Source organism: Paramormyrops kingsleyae, chromosome 5, assembly GCF_048594095.1.
Source record: "Paramormyrops kingsleyae isolate MSU_618 chromosome 5, PKINGS_0.4, whole genome shotgun sequence".
NCBI classification, from domain to species: domain Eukaryota; kingdom Metazoa; phylum Chordata; class Actinopteri; order Osteoglossiformes; family Mormyridae; genus Paramormyrops; species Paramormyrops kingsleyae.
The window spans coordinates 30,059,021-30,075,133 of NC_132801.1; the positions used below are offsets into that span (position 1 = coordinate 30,059,021).

At 39.2% G+C, this 16,113-nt stretch overlaps 1 protein-coding gene across 6 annotated transcripts; it reads left to right on the plus strand.

Annotated features, from left to right (window-relative positions):
* Window positions 1-1,930: 1,930 nt before the first annotated feature.
* On the plus strand, window positions 1,931-14,616 carry iqce (IQ motif containing E). 6 transcript variants are annotated; one of them, XM_023814888.2, is made up of 23 exons: window positions 1,931-2,064; window positions 2,440-2,511; window positions 2,649-2,696; window positions 3,023-3,068; window positions 3,241-3,387; window positions 3,955-4,065; window positions 4,171-4,241; window positions 4,395-4,508; window positions 4,661-4,711; window positions 4,963-5,033; window positions 5,546-5,618; window positions 6,459-6,508; window positions 6,595-6,752; window positions 6,906-6,961; window positions 7,047-7,249; window positions 7,941-8,039; window positions 9,229-9,328; window positions 9,658-9,843; window positions 10,559-10,654; window positions 11,174-11,304; window positions 11,735-11,814; window positions 13,046-13,177; window positions 13,694-14,616. In XM_023814888.2, exons 1-23 carry the CDS (start codon window positions 2,008-2,010, stop codon window positions 13,807-13,809), a joined length of 2,268 nt encoding a protein of 755 aa, XP_023670656.2. In that variant the 5' UTR covers window positions 1,931-2,007; the 3' UTR covers window positions 13,810-14,616. The 6 variants fall into 6 exon arrangements, 5 of the variants coding, with proteins under 5 accessions (XP_023670656.2, XP_023670659.2, XP_023670657.2 ...); XM_023814891.2 differs by having other exon boundaries at window positions 9,670-9,843; XM_023814889.2 differs by having other exon boundaries at window positions 3,958-4,065.
* The last annotated feature ends 1,497 nt before the right edge of the window (window positions 14,617-16,113 follow it).

The following is a 16,113-nucleotide window of genomic DNA, read 5'->3' on the forward strand; positions in this document are numbered from 1 at the left end:
CATCAGTGCGTGGGAATTGGCAGCCCCGGCATGTATTCTGTAAGCAAGTTTTGTTAACTTAGCTGCATAATTGTGGACAGCAGAAGGAAACCTGTGCAGTAAAGGGGAGAACATCCTCACCAGAACAGGGGTGGAATTCAAACCGCCACCCTTGAAGGTTTTAGGTAATAGTGACAACATCTGTTTATTTACGTTTGGCTTAAACACATATTACTTTTTGCTTTATTATATTAAAATAGGAAACATGGAGATGAGTACACTTAGTATGCAGATATTACATTTCAAACCTTTTTACCAGAACTGAGGGCATAATTAATCTATGGTGTTTAGAAAAGCACTACGCACATCTAGGAAAATCAGTTGTGCCATATATGTTTTTTAATTATGTGTTTTAAATTTCCCCTTGCTGGTAAATTAGAAGCAACTTCACTTCTTCTTGGAAAAGAAATGCACCATTTCATCTCCCTAAAGAAGAATTTTGCTTTAAAAGCATCTTATACTATGCCAGACCTGAGCACCAAGTGAAAGGGATTTAAACAATTACTGTACCTTAATTATTAGCAATAGGATTTAAACTGCATTAGAAGCCTCTATTTAAAAGCCATTTTTTTCATTGCAATGAGCCGATACCTCTACTCAGGATGTGTTTTGGTGAGAGAACAGGGACTGTTCTGGAAGGTCAAGGAACACATCAATGTCACTGAATCTTCTGGACACAGATGAATGCACAAGTACAAAAATGTATTAAGCTATTTTTCAGTGAGATGAAACTACATAATAGTTTACAGAATATTCTACAGTGAATATATGGTGGCTTCAGAATGATTGATAGTGATTCATGATACTTGACTTATGATATTGTCTTCCACATCCTTGAGGTCCTTTTTTCCCTAGTACAAGTTTTAAATTAACCACTATTTTTTATTCTGGTCAGGCATTGGAAAGTTGAGTGAACAAGTTTCCTTTATAACATGGAAAGAGTATGTAACAGTGCTTGTCTGACATCTTATTAACTGGTTGTGTGGCGATGACGTAGACAAATTCTAGGCTGACCTTTAAATCCACTAGTTACCTGTTTTATCCAATGAAACAGAGCAGTATGTAACGTCCCTTGTACAGTAGAAACAAAGCCTCTAGTTTTTATTTCTGTTGTTATAACTGGTAGAGGTTATTTTGATTAATCAATATCACATTTTTTGCAAATAAAGGTACTCAAATGGTGAACATAGTGTAAACTGTGTTAGCAAAGAATACTGATCGAGTGTATTTTTCGTAACATACAAAGTAGAAAATCTCAGTGTGTGCAAATACTTTTGACTGGTAGTGTATACCGTAAACGTCACCAAAAGAGGTTTGATTAACTATACTACACGCTTTCAAATACGTCCACATACATAGATAAAGATGAAATACTTGTTATTTATCTAGTTTATAATGGTAATGTAGAAATGAATATTTGAAAGCTCAGCTGCGTTAAACAGATCAGTTATCTATACATATAGTTTCCCTTCCGTACCTCCGATCATTATATGAACCGTAATAGCTGTGCCAATATGATTCCTTTGGACGAAACACACAAAAAAAATCGTGAAGATGGCCAATAAGGTTATTCTCCGAGTTTGAATCCCAGTAAAACAAGTCCATTCGACGGAACTTGGAGTTAGAATTACCAGAAAAAAAGTAATTTTTAAGGTACTTTAAAATGATCGTTGACAGGAATTTATTTCTAATCTGTAAATTCTAAAGTAAATTTAGCCCACTAACAGCAAAACATACACATACATTACATATATATTGTTCGAGTGTAATCCTGCCTTTTGCTACAGAATATTCCACTTTCACGACGCTTTGTCTGGAAAGCTTTGGTATTACGGCTATACTCTCGAATCCCGGGTTAGCACCTGATTGTCCAGAAGGCGATGATGTTTTCTGTGTGCTGCTGGTTGCTAGACGACTGCAATACTGAGAGCAATAACAGGGAAAATGCAGTGTGAACAGTTTTAGTAAATGAATAGTTTTTCTGGATTATACGATGTATTACTGTCATGGATATATAATACAAGAGTAAGAAGAAGGCATTTTATTTTGAATAAAGAAATATAAGTTTGAACGAACCAATTTAGCAAGTGTGAATGTTTGTGAGCCGTTACTCATGTGCACGTTTGTGCTACGCTAGCTAGCATCAGCGACTTAATTACCTCCGTAGCTCCAGGGTTTACTTAAATGAAGCAGAAGGACGGAAGGATATCTGTGCACTGCAAAACCGTGCATGTCATCTACCCCTCAGCGTCAATAAAATAGTTCAATGTAGTTAACTAGGCAGTTAAACTTTGCAAGTAGAAAGATAGCTACTCCCTATAAAATGACCGTCTGACTAAGACATGATCGGATGCGTTGTGTTCAAATATATCGTATCGCTAGCTAATCGTTATGAAATAGATCATTTCAGATATATTCAGCATGTCAGCAGCAGTCAGTGATTGTCAGACGGAAGAAGAACTAGAAGATCTGGTAAGAAGCTAGTTTGTATCATCGGCAAGAAAAATTAATAACGTTCATTTCTGTTTGTCACTCAGATTTAGAAACTGTGATGACAGATATCTGATGATTGATGCTAATATCGTTTGTCGTCGCCTAAATTCATTTAGGGGGAAGATGGATTTTCAGTTGACACCTTTATCTCAAATGCCGGACAGGTACATGTTTCTCACATAGTCTTGTGTCGAATTTTGCGAAGCAGATTGAATCTACTTAGTCATATTTGTTGTCTTAGTTTTGTTATTGAGTTTTATCTCTGGTTTTGCTGTACTTGATGCAAGAGTGATTACTGTAGAATTTTTTTTTAATGTGTTTTTTTATTGTAATACATGTCATATATAACCTATGCATATATGGAGCGCAAAACAATGTTTATAAACCAGTGCAAAACTATGGTTTGCAGATCTTTCATATTTATGACCTATGATTATGTATCATGTCTGGTATTATTGATAAAATAATCAATGGCTATGTCTCTTTTCAGAGACCCAAGAAAAAGAAAACACCTTCAAAACCACCCCCATCTCCTAGTAAGACTGTCCGCTTTACTACAGAAATATGAAATATGTCATCATTTGATTTTAATAGTATACTTAGGTCTAATGAAATAAATACTGTGCATGAGCAGTCATCTGTTTTGTGGCCATTATCAACTTTTTGTAGTGTGTGGTTGACATAATAATGTAAAATTTTTCCTTTTAGAATCACCATATCTGACAAGTGCAAACCTCCATCCAAAAAAAGCTGCAGTGTGGCATTCCTTAAAAGCCACCGGGGTCCCACACAGTGAAACCTTAACCATGCGAGTGCCTGGAGACTTCTGGGTGGCGTCTCTCAAAGGTGGACTCGGTCTGTACGCACGGCTTTCTCCCTGCACAAGTGCTGTAGTGAAACACTTAGGCTTTGTCCACACGTACTTGGGTATTTTTAAAAACTCCTCCAGTATTAAAAAAAAATCTCTGTCCACATGAAGATGCTAAAATGCTCTGTCAAGAGCATGTCAAACCAGCAAGCGGTGATATAACCCCAACCGTAAAGACATGTTGGCCAATCAGAAGCCTTATTACCAATTCTGCTAGGCTAAAAACAGCTAATGTAAACAGCGAACAGCGCAAACTTACATCAAACAAAATGGACAACGGCGCACAATCTGACGTTACAAGCAAGTTGTTTTTACTGTCTACACGTCGAGACTGAAAACAGTGTTTCTGAAAATGTTCACCCTGGACGGAGTTTCACAAAAGCTCCATTTTCAGTGACCGAAAATACTGTTTGCATGTGGACAAAAGGCCAAATTGCACAGAAAAAGCTACAGTATGTTTTTAAAAATACCCGCGTATGTGTGGACCAAGCCTCACAATTCCTGAAGATGTAATAACCTCATGTTTCTTCAATCACTCTTGCAAACTCTGACAGCAGATATTGAGGGGAATCAAGCTAAACACTCCACTTCCACCAATGTGCCAGAGTACCTGAAGGAAGCTTTTGGGATGAGGAAGCCGAAGTATTCCCGCTCTTCCAGCAATGGTGACAATAACGGGCAAAAAAGGCTAATGGAAGCTGTGCCCTGTATGTGCTTATGATGTATGATCAGATATTTACCTGTTTTTGTTCTTCCCCTGTTATTTTCAGGCTATATTCCAGGGACACCAGACTTCAAAGAGAAAGAAGACATGTACGATGAGATTATTGAGCTGAAGAAGGTACAAGTTTTGTAAGAGTTTTGGAAAATTTCTTTTTAAAATGTTTTTATTTGCTACTATAGTTTGTGGACTCACCATTATATAGGATATTAGAAGGGAGCCATCTTTGAGCATAACAAGAAAAATAACTGATGTGTTTGTTCTTCATTTCAGTGTCTACAGGCTCAGAAGTCTGAAAACGATGTCATGAAAACCAGAATCCGTAGACTTGAAGAGGACAACAGCAAAAAGGAGAAGCAGATTGAGCAGCTCTTAGACCCTATCAAGGTAAAAGCCGGACAGCTAATTGGTTTTGCTTTTCGCACACTGACGTGTGTGTCGCTTCAGCTCATGCTCTGACATCAGTCATTTCAGGTACTAAACAGAAGTTGCTATTTAGAGCCAGTAGAAGAGGCATCATTTTTTAATTTTTTTTTTAGGGATCTGAATACACAAGAAGCTTGGTTGACAAAAAGAATGACCCGAGTTCAGTAAGTACATTCATTGTTGTTTCTCTTTTAGTGAAACTTACCTAACTTTAAAAACTTCATTCTCAGTTGTTATGAGTTATATATATATATTGGTATATTTTGGCACTGGTGTTTTTGGTGATGGGCTATATCTGTAGCGTTGGTTTTCCCTCTGTCATTTTCAGGGGATAGCAGCAGATCAACTTTACAGCCATTCCAAACTGATCCTGCGGAATAACTTGAATTATTGGATTCATTATGTTCTCCTGCAGGTCTATTATGGGTTGAGGCAGAAGATTCTGAAGCTTGAACAGCAATGCAAAGAGAAGGATACTGCGTTCAAGTGAGATGGCTTATTTCCTACATTATAGTAATTCTGGGTTCTAAGTGCTAGAACTAAACCCAAATCCACAGACCATTAACCCAATGCGCCATACACCACCCCAATATTTCTAAAAATAAACATCAAAATCTACTTAATGAGTATAAAGGAACAGAGGCAGAGAAATTAACATGAGAAACAATGTATGCATGCCATTCTTTCCATGTAACACCCTTACATCGTTTCATTTGCCTTTGTCATAATGGACAATCATCAGATCAGTCTCAGGTTAATTAGTTTGAATCTATGTTTTAACTGCATTTCCCAGCAACTCTCTGCACATATAGAATTAAATTGCACTGAAATATTTTAGCTCAGAGCAGCATTTTAGCTCAACGATACAACTGCATGGATGTGAACTAACAAATGCTATGACCATCCCAAGTGTTACTCCTTAGCTGTTTATACTGTCTGCTGCCAAGGGGTCTTATGTAGACTGATTGTCTGATAGTGACATATTTCATAATCCTTAGCAAACTACAAAGTGATTTAAAGACTACCAACATAGAAGAACTGAAGATTACTGTGGAGACATACTATGAGGAGGTATGTCCGCACTGATCTTATGTGAACTTGCAGTACCAGCAGCAGAGGTGGACATTTCAGGTCCAGAAAGTAAAAATCCAAACCAGGATTTTGTTTCAACCAACCAGCTGAGTACTATATGGCTGTGAATCTTTATACTCAGCAGGTTGGTTGAAACAAAATCCTGGTCTGGATTTTTACTTTCCGGACCTGAAATGTCCACCTCTGACAGCAGTCGGTGGATGGGATTCCCCCTTGAGTCTGGTTCCTTTTAAGGTTTCCTCTTCTCTTTGACAGAGTTCCTTGCAACAGGCTTACTCTCTGAGGGCCTCAGGTCCAAGACTCCATGAAGTGCTTTGTGAGAGTGTTCCTTGATAAAAGCGCCACATCAATAAAATTAAACTGAATGTTGTTTTAGCGCTATTTTTCAGTCTAAATAATTCCCCTGACATATCTAGCATGTAAACAGTGTAAATTAAATTTTTAAAAAATTGTTTGTTTTACCAAATTTATGTTTATTTATTTAAGCAGCACAGTGGCTCAATGGGTAGTGGCTCAGTGTATGGAGTTTGCTTGTCTCACTTTGTGTGGGATTCCTCCCACTATCCAAAGACCTGTGGTATGCAGTTAGATTTATTGCTGTCTTTAAATTGCTCATAGTGCCTGATTGTGTGTGTTAGTGTGTGCCTTGAAATTGCAATTAAAAGTGCTTAAAAGTGCTTCTTTGCTTCCTGTTTCCCCTAGAGTAGGTTCCAGGTTGAGCAAAACTTGTACTACATGTGGTTGTGAAAATGGATGTATGGATGTGTATTTATTAATTATGTACCCCATGATGATTAAAAACACTATTATCTTACTCAGGTACAGAGACTAAGAGTCTTACTAGCCAGTGCGGAGTCAACAGAGAAGAGGTATTAAAGTGTTTTAAGAGCTATTGAGAAGATATTGATAGCTTTTGAAAGGGGGGCATCATTAAAATGTCACTGTATTTTTGCAGTAATGCTGCTGAGAACAGAGCACATCTGAAACAGCAGAAGGTTCTTAATGCAGCTGTCCTTAAACTGTCAAAAAACGTCAAGCATCTGGAAGAAGAGAATAAAGCTCTTAGGGAGGAGGTCAGGAGAGCGATGGGAAGTCCCTCCAGCACATCGAGAGGTTGGCTTCATTCACTCCTGTTCACCTTTCACACAATATTTCCCTGATTTATGTACAGTCTGACAGGGATCTTAGGGATATGTCATTCCTTTGATGTGAGCTTAATTGGGTTTCTTGTGCTATTCATATGCCCTGAATTTCCCTGTTCTATAGGCTATTCCGACTGGAGCAAACAGCGACTGGTGAGACGGGTCATTGAGTTGGAAAAGGTGAATACCAAGGACCAGAATTCATGTAGGACCAGGATTGATAATCCGTGAGAGAACCAATCCTGAGGTCAAATTTCCCTTCCAGAAAATCAAGGATGCTGATTTCAGTAATGGCACCAAGTCCACCAACACCAACACAGGGGTGGCCGACACAGACCCCATCCCACAGGGGGCGCCTGCGCACTCCAGAGAAAAAGAAGCACTTCAGGAGTGTGCCCGTCTGCGGGGGATAGTCAAGAGGCTCCGAGAAGAGAGGGCTAACCTCCAGAAGGAGCTTGCAGACAGAGAGTAAGGATGATGTAGTGTTGCCTTGTGCCCCTCTCTGCCATAGTAGCAATTTATGCCATAACTGTTAAGGAAGAATAAAGCAAATTCTAATGATGGCCAAGTGAAGCTTCATGAACCATTTCCTGTATTTTTGACCCCACTAGATGGTGCTATTGGTCTGCTTTGAGGCATGAGTTCAGCCCTTTTTTGCACAGAGATCACCATCTAATGGTGTCAGAAAATATAGCAATTTGTTCACGAAGCTTCATTTGGCCATCACTAGCAAATTCTAAACAAAATCATGTGGTTATTCCTATACTTATTTTTAGTTTGTTTCACATATGTGTCACGGTGGGAGTATGAAAGTTGTCCATCAGTACTTATATAAGTCATCACTGTAAAGCACTGGCCAGTAATAACCATTTCTTACGTGATATTCTTATGTGATGTATTTATACACTGGTCTAGTTTGGGTCTTTAGGCCTCGCTAACAGGCACCACAGCAGGATACTTCCTAGGGCTTATTTTACCTCTTAGCTTGAGAATCAGGTTGCTATTTTAGCACTTGAAAGACTTAATTTGTAACGTTGTGGATACTGAGTACACAGCCTTCTTCTAAACGATACGCCAACCATCTTTCTGTGAGAGCACACAAAGAACACAGGCTGACACGCGTAACTCTCACTGCCGCTGTCGCCTCTCCTCACCTCAGCGCTGAGATAAAGAGGCTGTCCGCAGAGAGAGCCCGAGCCGTGAAGGACGTCGAGAGGGCGAAGACGACACAGCGTGATCAGGCCCGTCGCCATTTCAGGTACATCTGCTCAGTTCATTTCCTTCTTATTGTATGCCAGCCATTTTCTCAGTGAATAGAACAGTGATACTTTATTGATCCTGTGGGGAAAAGTCTTTTTCACCTACTCCATCTTGCTCTCCATGAGACGCACAAGTGAGAGCAAGCTTGGGGGTCACAGCACAGGGTGAGCCAGTGTGCAGCGCCCATGGAGCTGGGGATTAGGGACTGCTTAGGATGGCATCAGTCTGCGGGCTCTGGGAGTTGAACCGGCAACCTTCTGATCACAGACACAATGTTTTAACCCGCTGAGCCACACCCTAACCCCTTAAATACAGCTCTCATATCTATTTTGTTTTTGAATCTTCTGTATATTGTTTGAAATGAGACTATTAATAAATTAATAAAATTTCTGTAAAAATGTCAATGTTACACAATATTTCATATTACCAGTAATAGGATTGTACAGTGGGGGAAATAAATATTGATTGTGTCAGCATTGGCTCTCAGGCTTCTCTTCTGACTAACTTTCTGACTCTCTGGTCAGAAATCTTGTGAGGACCAAACGTCCAGCAGGACAATGGTCCAAAACATACATCAAAGGAAACTCTCATTTGGTTTCAGGGAAAGAAAATCAAGTTGTTAGAATGGCCCAGTCAACCACCTGACTTAAATCCAATTGAACATTTGTGGAAGGAACTATAGATCAGGGTTCACAAGAGGCCCCCCAGAACCATCAAGATTTAAAGACGTTCTGTTTAGAAGAATCGGTCAAAATCACACCTGAGCAGTGTAGTCCGGGAGATCCTTCATACAGGACGCGTGTTGAAGCGTCACTATAAAGGCTTCTCCACTAAGTATTACATGTCCAATACTTCTTTCTTATGTCACTCCACCTTATTACACAGAACTTTATTTATTTAGTTTAAGGTTGTGAATTCTTTAAATTTGTGTGTTGTTTGATTTAATACGAAAATTTCATATAAATTGCCTTGTTTGAAATATATTTACTGGAAAAAATGTTGATGTGTTCAATACTTTTATTATTTCCCCTACTGTATATTTAACACCTCCAGGGTTTACTGATAATGTGCTTGTGTTGATCATTTTGTCCTCTAAATTTCTTACACTTCCTTCACAGTTTAGAAGGTAATCACAGCCTTCCTCGGTATAATTTAATTGTCTGCTGCACCCCCACCCCATTACCCAGGGAGGATTTTGAAAAACTGACAGAAAAAATTAAAATTCTGGAGTCCCAGTTGGAAGAGGAAAGACATTCCACACTGAAATCTTCACAGCATGGTGAACTGGTAATAAACCAACGATCTTCTTAATGCCTAACAACCTACAGTCATGATGAGGATTGTTGAAACATTTCAGTAATTTCTGGCTCATATTATACTGAACACTGTAGTTAATAATTTAGTTTTATCAGAGTAACTTCATATTTTGATTTTCACATTCTTAGACGTCAAAATTGAGTTGGTGGTGGTTTTGCTGGTGTCTACAGTGACCATTGTTACAGACTGGTTGAGACCTTAGATTATCCATATTCCTGTGGGTTTCTATGGTGTTTGTCATGTTGTTTTCTTGATGAGTGAGGGAAAAGATGATAAACTTTTTTTCTAAACAATTTTAGAACATCTTTCAGGAGCAAAGCTCTGGAGGCGTAAGAGGAGAGATGCAGACGAGTCCGGCATCGCTGAGAGATGATGTCCACCAGGCGACTGCGTCTGCACAGGAAGTGCAGCAGCACGAGAATGGAGAGACGGAGGAAATGTCAGCAAAAAGCGTCCACCAGCGTTGGCAGCAGCACGGACTGGAGGTAACAGCTGCTCCATGTGTACGTCGACTCCAGGGGTCCCCTTTATAACATGCAGGGTGCCCACATTTCACTGTTATATATACATTTAGTTCATTCATAGAAGATAAATTAACACACACTGTACTCTCTCCCATGAATATGAGGACAGTGTTACCATAGTGCAGGCTACTCGCACAATTAGTTTATCACGATAAGGTTTGTGTGTTTTTTTTCTTCTTCCTTTTTAGAAGCATAAATGTGACTATTTTGAAGAGGTAAATCCTTTGTTCATCATATTTAATTGCCTGTCTTGGATGTTCTGAGATTGCATTTCCTGTCCATTATGTCTTATGCAAATAAGTGAGCTGAAAGTAGCACTGGAAGTTTTGAGAGCTGTGATCAGTATCTTCAGAACCAAATTAAATGCAAGACGTGTCAGACGTGGGTCTATAGTTTCGACCAATCACAGTGGCAGATTGTTTACTTCAGAAATGTTAGGCTTGAAACAAGCTCTTTCATACCCCTGTCACTTAAGAGTTTTGCCTAAAAAATTGCTTTAAACAGCTGAAACTTGGTATAAATGTATGGATGTGTGCATGTCACTCATATAAATGTGTTTTTTAATTTCTCTGAGTTGTTCCTTTTGCATTACCAAGTTTAATGTTAAGACATTATGAATGGTAAAAAAGCTGTACTATGAAACTTCATTGTTCTTTATTTGTATCTGTATTTGCAGGATGTTATTTTAATTCAGTCTGCAATGCGAGGACATTTGACTCGGCAAAAATCACTAAATGCTAAAAACCATGAATGCAAACCATCCAACTTTAAGGTAACATTTTCTAGTCTGACATTATAGTCTGAAATTTCTGTAATATGCTTCAGTAATTCTCATTATCCCCAGATATGTCATTGTGGTTTCATAGCTTTCATACTTTTACACAAGTATTGCAGTAACATGAAGAGACCACAAGATGGCTCTCTATCATTTCAGTAATTGCCTGACTGTTCCCAGTTGGAAATGCTCCCCATGGACAGCCCAGCAGTAATGCTATCTGACAATGCAAAAAAAATCTGTATTTATCAAGCTTCTTACTAAAGGTTCTCATGAGTATTAAGTGTGGTAAAAGCAAGACCGTGTAAGAGTGAGAGGTACATTTAATAACAGTGATTAGTGTAAATAGAGTTCAGTGAAGCTTGCTGACACTTGATCATGTGGTTGGCAATTTCTAATAAAGAAGAATATAAATGTAGTAGAAATTGTCTGCTGGTCTTGGATTAGACTGGGAAAGATCTCTGTCAGAAGAAAATAAAGGTCAATGATATGGAAGAGCACCATCTTCCCTTTCAGAGCCCACAGGCAGAATGCTGTGACAGCGTCGATACACGTCACATCAGTGACGGAGCTCCGGATGACGTCGTGGTACTCCTGCAGTCTGTGTTCAGGGGACACTTGGCTCGGAGCTCCTTAAAAGCGACCAGGTGAACAGGTGCTCGTCCATCTCAGTCTCAGAGCCACACCTCCTTAATATTTACGCTGGGTGTGACTGGCTGGGTTAACAGCCTCTTAATAATATACCTTTAAAATGAATGAGACCTTAATTAAAGTGGGATTGGCGCTATTGTTTTGTGAACTGATCATTTACTTTAAAGAGGCTCCTAAAACTCAATTGGGTATGTACAAAACTGCTGTAATTTCTGCTTTTGATTCCCTTTAAAGGAAAACACAACAGCAGCATGCATAAAGTACAAGGACAATTGCATTTGTTGTCCAAAAATGAAGATTTGGGTGTTTTATATTGGGAAATATAAGGTTTGTTGGTGCTTTATGGCTGTGCGGAGCTGTCTCTCACTTAGCTGCAGTAATGATACGTGTTTGAGTCATTTGACTGTTTTTTTTTTTTAAATGCAGGCCTACTGAGAACCCTGCAGCATTATCTGCACTAAGATGGGACTCCAAATCCACGCAGAAGTATAAATCGAAAGCCCACGGTAGGGGAGACCACGTCACAACAAAGTATTGTCACACACTCAAAGTAGGGCTGGACAGTATCACATCGATATTGTATCACACATGCGGAACAATTACCAGGTCTTCCGATGACGGGTGAAACATTTGGCTGGACGCCAGCTTTTTGTTACTATACGGATGTTTATTTACGCCTATAATTTGGTAAGCAGTTAAGTAGTATGGGTAAAATATTAATGAGATGCGTTCTGTGACACCCAAAAGTTAGTAATCTGTAGAGACTTGGCATATCTTTATCAAATTCGGTTAGCAGAGCACACCACATAATACTGCTTTGGTGTACTATGGTTTGGAATACTTCAGTTCGATATGCACTGTAGCGGGGCACACCACATAATACTGCTTTGGTATACTATGGTTTGGAATACTTCAGTTCGATATGCACTGTAGCGGGGCACACCACATAATACTGCTTTGGTATACTATGGTTTGGAATACTTCAGTTCGATATGCACTGTAGCGGGGCACACCACATAATACTGCTTTGGTATACTATGGTTTGGAATACTTCAGTTCGATATGCACTGTAGCGGGGCACACCACATAATACTGCTTTGGTATACTATGGTTTGGAATACTTCAGTTCGATATGCACTGTAGCGGGGCACACCACATAATACTGCTTTGGTATACTATGGTTTGGAATACTTCAGTTCGATATGCACTGTAGTGGGGCACACCACATAATACTGCTTTGGTATACTATGGTTTGGAATACTTCAGTTCGATATGCACTGTAGTGGGGCACACCACATAATACTGCTTTGGTATACTATGGTTTGGAATACTTCAGTTCGATATGCACTGTAGCGGGGCACACCACATAATACTGCTTTGGTATACTATGGTTTGGAATACTTCAGTTCGGTATGCACTGTAGTGGGGCACACCACATAATACTGCTTTGGTATACTATGGTTTGGAATACTTCAGTTCGATATGCACTGTAGTGGGGCACACCACATAATACTGCTTTGGTATACTATGGTTTGGAATACTTCAGTTCGATATGCACTGTAGTGGGGCACACCACATAATACTGCTTTGGTATACTATGGTTTGGAATACTTCAGTTGCTTACTGAGGTTGACGTGATCAAGGTGGCTCTCCTATTTACTGCAGATGAGCCCTGTTCCTTCGTAGACCAGGAATAATGTGAGAATGTAAAGAATGATGTTTTTCGCCATATTTAAGCTGTGAGAGCAGTCGTGGGAAGTGATGAGGAAGAAATTGAGGAGGATGTTCCTGATGTCTCTACTGAAGAGAAGCAGGGTGCCACAGAGTCCAGTGTGTACTACTCCTCTCTCAGGAGGAAACAAGGTCCAGGTGTGTGTCACTGAAGGCCTCACATTGACACAGCACTTCCTGTTTTTTGCTAGCATCAATACTGTTATATAGGACTGGGAGTATTTCTTTGAACTATTGTAAACAAGAGTAATTATAAGAAAGAAATTTGATTTTTATTGCATGACATTGAGTACTTTATTTGGGTAAGGCAGGTACAAAATGTAACTGACATGTCTTCACATTCTCATTAACCAGCATTTTGTAGTATTTGGGCTTTTCCTGTGCCACGACTTGTGCAATCAAAAATAAATTCTTTCTGTCAGTCACTAATCTGGAGTAGCAGGAAAAATGCCATCACTAATTTGTAGGATTATATAAATTTTCAGAATTAGCATAATTTAATTATTTGCTGTCAGCCCATCAATTAAAAATGGCAGCCAAGGAAAAGTGAAATTACAAGTAGTGCAAAGACTTTCTGAAGAAAAACTACTGTCTAAAAAGTCTGAAATGGGATATTTTTGAAAATTGATTTAATGGGGCATATTTTTCAAACAGCACAGCTAGACCTCCATCCGGCTGCTGAGTCTGCTAAAGCTGGGGATTCCGATGACTCTGATGACATCATAATTTCACCGTCCAGGCCCCTGAGACGACGGGACATTTATTTCTAGTGAATACATGTGACTTCAGATATGTGCGCTTCAGCAGTGGGCTTCTCATGGGTTCTTTGTAGGTCTATACAAGGGTGTGTAATATACATATAATTATTGTTTAGCAGTGGAGAAGAATATGTACACAGAGGAAATTTTGTCCTGGCCAATAACTGCATAGAACAGTTCAGTTTTTGGTCTGGTTGGATAAGACTCACTTGAATATATTATAATGCATGTACAATATTATGCATCTAATTGTGTCATCTTGTTTTACTATTATTATTGTTGTTGTTTAAAAATAAGTGCCTTCTCGCATTTGTATGTGGAGCAGAAATGTCACAGTTTAATATTTTCTTTCTATTGGAATGTGTGCAGTCAACTTGTTTACAGTTTTTGAAATCACAAAAAAAGTTGTTTGTTCTGAATATATGAAAGTATATCTGACATTGTAGTTGCCTATAAGTGAATTTCATATATCCAAACACAGATGGATGCTTCCCTTTCGAAACAAGCAAACAAGTGTTATTTTCAGCAACTCTGATAATAAAAACTGTTTTTCTTGTTCAGACTGTGAAACTGCACCTGATATACTGTAAATGCTGCGACATGGCTTTCTCTAAGCATAATAAAACATTTTATACAAATCACAACTTTCTCTGTAAGTAATGCTAATATTTTAACAAAAATGTAAAATGGTCATTCAACCCAGGATAAGTGTTTTAGTGCATCAGGACTTTACCAAAATGTCTGTACATTTTAAGTAATGCAATTTTATGTATGTATTTATTTGATATTTTTTATTAAACTTATTACATTTGTGACTAAGTTCATTTCTTTTAATAACTACAGCATAAGGTCTTGAGCCTACCACTACCTCCTCTGACACATGCTGTATCATAGTGACTCTTTAGTGATTAGTATTCTCACTATTTCATGCTTATCATTTTTTAATGATCTATTCTGTTATTATTCTTAGGTCATATGCATAGAGTTTTGTTTGTATGTGTAAGCTACTGGGTGCCTAAAAGTCCCTCTGAATCAATCAAGTATGTACACTATATTGCCAAAAGTATTGGGACACCCCTCTAAATCATTCAATTCAGGTGTTCCCATCACTTCCATAGCCACAGGTGTATAAAATCAAGCAGCTAGGCATGCAGACTGCTTCTACAAACCTTTGCGAAAGAAAGGGTCTCTTTCAGGAGCTCAGTGAATTCAAGCGTGGCACCGTGACAGGATGCCACCTGTGCAATAAGTCCATTCATGAAATTTCCTCGCTACTAAATAATCCACAGATAACTGTTAGTGGTATTATAACAAAGTGGAAGCAACTGGGAACAACAGAAACTCAGCCAGGAAGTGGTAGGCCGCAGAGTGGGGACAACGCATGCTGAGGTGCACAGTGTGCAAAAGTCAGCAACTGTCTGTAGAGTCAATAGCTACAGACCTCCAAACATCATGGGGCCTTCAGATTAGCTGAAGAACAGCGCATAGAGCAGTGATTTTCAACCACTGTGCCACAGCACATTAATGCGCCGTGAGAGATTGTCCAATTTCACTTAATTGGTTCAAAAAACTTTTTTGAAAATTAATAATTATTTGGAAATAATATGCTGTAATATTGATGTATTCTACACAAACAAAGCTATTTCAACATGACATTTTTCACGACATATCTGTGTGAGCTGAGCTTTTCAATCCTGACTCGTATAAAAACTAAAAACAGAGAGAGACTGAGAGCTGCTGAGGAAGAGCTTCGTGTGTCTGTCTTCAATTCCTGCCAGGATATCAGCTTTGTGTTCATTCAATCAGGCTCAGGTTTCACATTGAGTGAGTATAAATAAATTGAGAGACTATTTTTTCAAGTGGTGTAAAGCACACAGACCACGTGTTCTCTGGAGTGACGAATCACGCTTCTCTGTCTGGCAATCCGATAGACAGTCTGGGTTTGTCCTTGCCTGACTGCATTGTGCCAAGTGTAAAGTTTGGTGGAGGGGGGATTATGGTGTGGGGTTGTTTTTCAGGGGTTGGGCTCGGCCCCTTAGTTCCAGTGAAATGAGCTCTTAATGCTGCAGCATTCAAAGCCATTCTGGACAACTTCATGCTCCCAACTTTGTGGGAACAGTTTGGTGACGGCCCCTTCCTGTTCCAACATGACTGTGCATCAGTGCACAAAGTAAGGTCCATAAGGACATGGATGAATGAGTCTGGTGTGGAGGAACTTGACTGGCCTGCACAGAGCCCTGACCTCAACCCGATAGAACACCTTTGGGATGAATTAGAGTGGAGACTGTGAGCCAGGCCTTCTCGTCCAACATCAGT

Coding starts and splice junctions, on each gene's coding strand:
- iqce (XM_023814888.2), top strand. CDS start 2,008: ATGAATAGTTTTTCTGGATTATACGATGTATTACTGTCATGGATATAT. Junction 6,962..7,046: donor GGGTCATTGAGTTGGAAAAG/GTGAATACCAAG, acceptor TTTCCCTTCCAG/AAAATCAAGGATGCTGATTT. Junction 7,250..7,940: donor AAGGAGCTTGCAGACAGAGA/GTAAGGATGATG, acceptor TCCTCACCTCAG/CGCTGAGATAAAGAGGCTGT.